This window comes from Nicotiana attenuata, unplaced genomic scaffold, assembly GCF_001879085.1.
Source record: "Nicotiana attenuata strain UT unplaced genomic scaffold, NIATTr2, whole genome shotgun sequence".
NCBI classification, from domain to species: domain Eukaryota; kingdom Viridiplantae; phylum Streptophyta; class Magnoliopsida; order Solanales; family Solanaceae; genus Nicotiana; species Nicotiana attenuata.
Genome location: NW_017672984.1, coordinates 109,935 through 114,022, shown reverse-complemented (window position 1 = coordinate 114,022; position 4,088 = coordinate 109,935). Strand labels below are relative to the sequence as shown.

The window sequence follows — 4,088 nt, the reverse complement described above, 5'->3', positions numbered from 1 at the left end:
CATAGCCCATCTCAGTCAAGCCTTAAGTCTTGAACACCTTGGGCTTTCAACTTACGAAAAGGAGCTTATTGCACTGTTGATGGCAGTTGAGAAGTGGCGTCATTATCTCCAGCTAAGACCATTTGTGATCAAAACAGATCATTTTTCTCTCAAGCTTTTGAGAGACCAAAGAATCACTACATCCTTACAACAAAAAGGCATCACCAAGTTGCTGGGCTTGCACTATGACATTCAATACAGGAAAGGAGCTGAAAATTTGGTAGCAGATGCTCTGTCAAGAAGCTTTGAAATAGAGGAGGCAGAAGAATGCTTAGGACTGTCCATAGCTCAGCCAAAATGGATGTCTGAAGTGGTAGAAAGCTATGAGAATGACCAAAAGATTCAAGAATTGCTTGCTAAGATCTCGTTGGACCAAAATGCAGTACCTAACATTTCATTACAATAGGGCATCCTCAAGTATCGTGGCAGAGTTTGGGTCGGAGAAAAGGGCAACCTAAGATCAGGGCTAATCAATGATATGCATGCTACACCATGGGGAGGACACTCAGGAGTATTGGCTACATTGCAAAGGTTGAAGAACTTATTTTACTGGCCTAACTTGCCTAGTGAAGTAAAAACACAAATCCAGGGTTGTGAAGTTTGTCAACGCAACAAAGAGGAAAATGTTGCATATCCCGGCCTCTTGCAACCAATGCCTATTCCGTCTAGGGCCTGGGAGCATGTGGCTATGGACTTTATTGATGGGTTACCCAAGTCGTCAGGTAAAGACTCCATTTTGGTGGTGATTGATCGCTACACCAAATATGTCCGTTTCTTCACACTCACACACCCATATTCAGCTAGTCAGATTGCGCAAGTCTTTTTAGACAACATTTGCAAGTTACATGGATTACCTAGTTCGATTGTGTCAGATAGGGATCCAATTTTCGTAAGCACACTATGGAAAGAACTGTTCAAAGGGTTGGGGGTGAAATTGCGAATGAGATCGGCATACCATCCACAAATCGATGGGCAATCTGAAAGATTGAATCGTTGCTTGGAAACATACCTAAGATGCATGACGGGTCACCGTCCCTCAGAATAGAGCAAGTGGGTGGCCTTAGCAGAATTTTGGTATAATTCTAACTTCCAACTAGCAATTGGAATGACTCCCTTTAAAGCCTTATATGGATATGAGCCTCCACAACCCACCTTTGAGCTAATTGCACAATCCCCATTGAGCCCGGCAGACCAAATCATTAGAAACAGACAGGTAATGGCTCGAATCCTTAAGGACAACCTCGAAAAAGCTCAGGTTAGAATGAAGCAAAATGCAGGCAGACACAAGATTGACAGGAAATTTGAAATTGGGGATTGGGTGTTTCTCAAATTGCAGCCTTACAGGTAAGTGTCAGTAGCGGTAAGAAGAAATTTAAAATTATCAGCTAAGTTCTTTGGCCCCTATGAGGTTATTCAGAAGGTTGGACCAGTGGTGTACAAACTAAAGCTGCCTTCGAGTTCTCGCATTCACCCAGTTTTTCATGTATCACAACTGAAGAAAACTATTGGCAATCAGAATTTTGCAGCACAAAACCCACCTTTGTGCAACCAGGAGGGTCAAATGCTTGCAGAACCAATAGCCATTCTTGATCGGAAAATGGTAAAAAAGGGAAATAGAGCCTCAACTCAAGTATTGGTTCAGTGGGCAAATTTATCACCAGAAGAGGCAACATGGGAAGAATACTCCTTAAAATCTCAATTTCCGAATTTTGATGAACCTTGAATCACTCAAGATTCTTGCTGAAGGAGAATGGAATGTGACGATCTGAGATCATCACTATGAAGAAGAAGACTTATGTTATTTGTTAATAGCGGACCTTTTGTAATAGAAAAGAGTGGGTTTTTTAAACCCATAAGTTTAATTATTTTCACTTTAGCCCTTAGGAGGGAAGCTTAGGAAAAGTTCTAGAAGAGGGACACGTGTTGTCTCCTCAATTAGTTTGTTATTTTAATAGTTGTGACTGTCCTTCTTAAAAAGGAACATTCTCTGCTCATTTGCAGATGTCATTTGGAATGAAATCAGATAATTTACTTTAAATTCTTCCTTTTTTTTTAAACAATCGTTACAGAATAAAACATAGTTTTAAGATTGTTGGTTCTAATATACAGTCACTTGCTAGACTGCAACATGTTTCGAAAATTGTTTTAAGGTTGTATGTTCGAATATCAGGTTGGTGTTCTTGCATTTTTTGGAATTTTTCTTCCGAGTTCATGATTCCGTCACATAGTAGAATGCCGCTTGTTTTTAGTAATCAGAGGCTCGTCATGCTAGCGCACCGCGATTAATTTTACGGTGTACCTCTGCTACCTCCCATATCGAGTAATTTTATCTATCAATACTTGGAGATTGAGTACCTTAATTTTTATGCCTGGTTTACTTGTCATATCAAAGTATTCCTTAAAATCTTACAAAAATCTTTGATATTTCTTTCATTAAGCTACTCAAAGTCCAAATATCTACAGAAGTATCTCATTAGGGTACAAAAGTCCCAGTCAATGCATTCATTTGTTTTTACTGGAAAGAATATTCGTACTTTTGGTTTTCAAAAAAATTGTTTCCGCGTTATTTCAACTCATTCTTGCAACTTGCAAAATATAGAATTAGTCCAATCTACTGTAATTCTTCTTTTAGAGTGAACGTGTGGTTTTCTTTCCTTCCCCCTGTTTAGGGTTTCCACCATTAGCAATGTCAATAAAATAAAAATCCATCCCTACTCAATTTTGTTTTTCTTCATATATTTTGAAGTATATTTTGTGAAATTGATAGATCGTGGTTCGTGGTCAGTTCTATAAATTCCAAGAAAATAACCGCAAATATTGACTCTATTTTCCAACTAGCTCCTATTGCTGGGGTTATCGGCGGATGTGTAAAATAAAATGATTCTTTTACCTTGTATTTCGCCATTTATTAGCTCTTACAATACATAATTTAAATAAAATAAACAAGATTTTGGACTTTTTAGTCACGGGTTTAAACATTATTGCCAGAAGTAGTGAGTTGTAGCTTATTTTTTAAATACCATTTAATATAAACCACATGAATTCACTATGCTATCTGTTTGTTGGTTTTCATGCATAATTAAGATGCCTCAATACGTGTCTTGAAGTCATCAAAGGTGACAGAATATCTATTTTGTCTTGTTTTTATCTCATTGATAGGAGTAGGACTAAGGAGATTTACAATATGCGACAATTATATGTAAAATGATCCCATTTGATTGAAAATGAAGTCATACTTATCCCTATCTATGATTTGATTTTGGTAATGGTGTCGAATGTAATTGGGCTGTATCTTGAATCCTTTTCACAGAACTTTTTACTTTTGCTTTTATTTTCTTTTATTAAGTGGAGCACAGTAGACGACTTACGAATAGGTTACTGCGCTGCAACGTGTTTCATACTTAACCTATACTTTCTTTTTTAGGAAAAAGATGTTACTCCTTCCGTTTCATATTAACAGTCGTGATTACTAAAAATAGTTATCTCAAATTATTTATCAATTAAAAGTACAAGATAAAGATAATTATTTTTTTCCTTTTTTACCCTTAGTAATATTTGTTCTTGAAGATATAGATAACACATAAATAGAATAAATATTCAATGAAGAAAGATTATATGGAAAAATGCATAAGTACCCCCTGACCTATACCCGAATTTCCAACTACACACTTTTTCTTTGCGGGAATCCTATTACCCCCCCAAACTTATCTTAAATGGAATAAATACCACCCTAAAACTAGACAACCAAACTCTTGGCAAGTGGTGAGCTACACGCGCCCCCACATGTATTTTTAGTACTTTTTTTTTTATTCTTTCTTCTTTTTCTTATCCTTTTTCTTATTTTTTATTATTCTCATTTTTTTTTGGTTATTTCATTCTTTTTATTTTTGTTTTGGTCGCCGGCGGCATAAAATGGTGGTCGTCGGAATTTCACAAATACCATTTTTTCCGGCGACAGATTTTTATCCCGATCTAAGTGTGTTTTGTTTTTTTAATATATATATATATATATATATATATATATATATATATATATATATATATATATA

At 36.1% G+C, this 4,088-nt stretch overlaps 1 protein-coding gene across 1 annotated transcript; it reads left to right on the top strand.

Moving 5' to 3' along the window:
- Window positions 1–1,310: 1,310 nt before the first annotated feature.
- LOC109215091 lies at window positions 1,311–1,762 on the top strand. Its single transcript, XM_019379110.1, has 2 exons — window positions 1,311–1,383; window positions 1,425–1,762. Exons 1-2 carry the CDS (start codon window positions 1,311–1,313, stop codon window positions 1,760–1,762), a joined length of 411 nt encoding a protein of 136 aa, XP_019234655.1.
- Window positions 1,763–4,088: the final 2,326 nt, after the last annotated feature.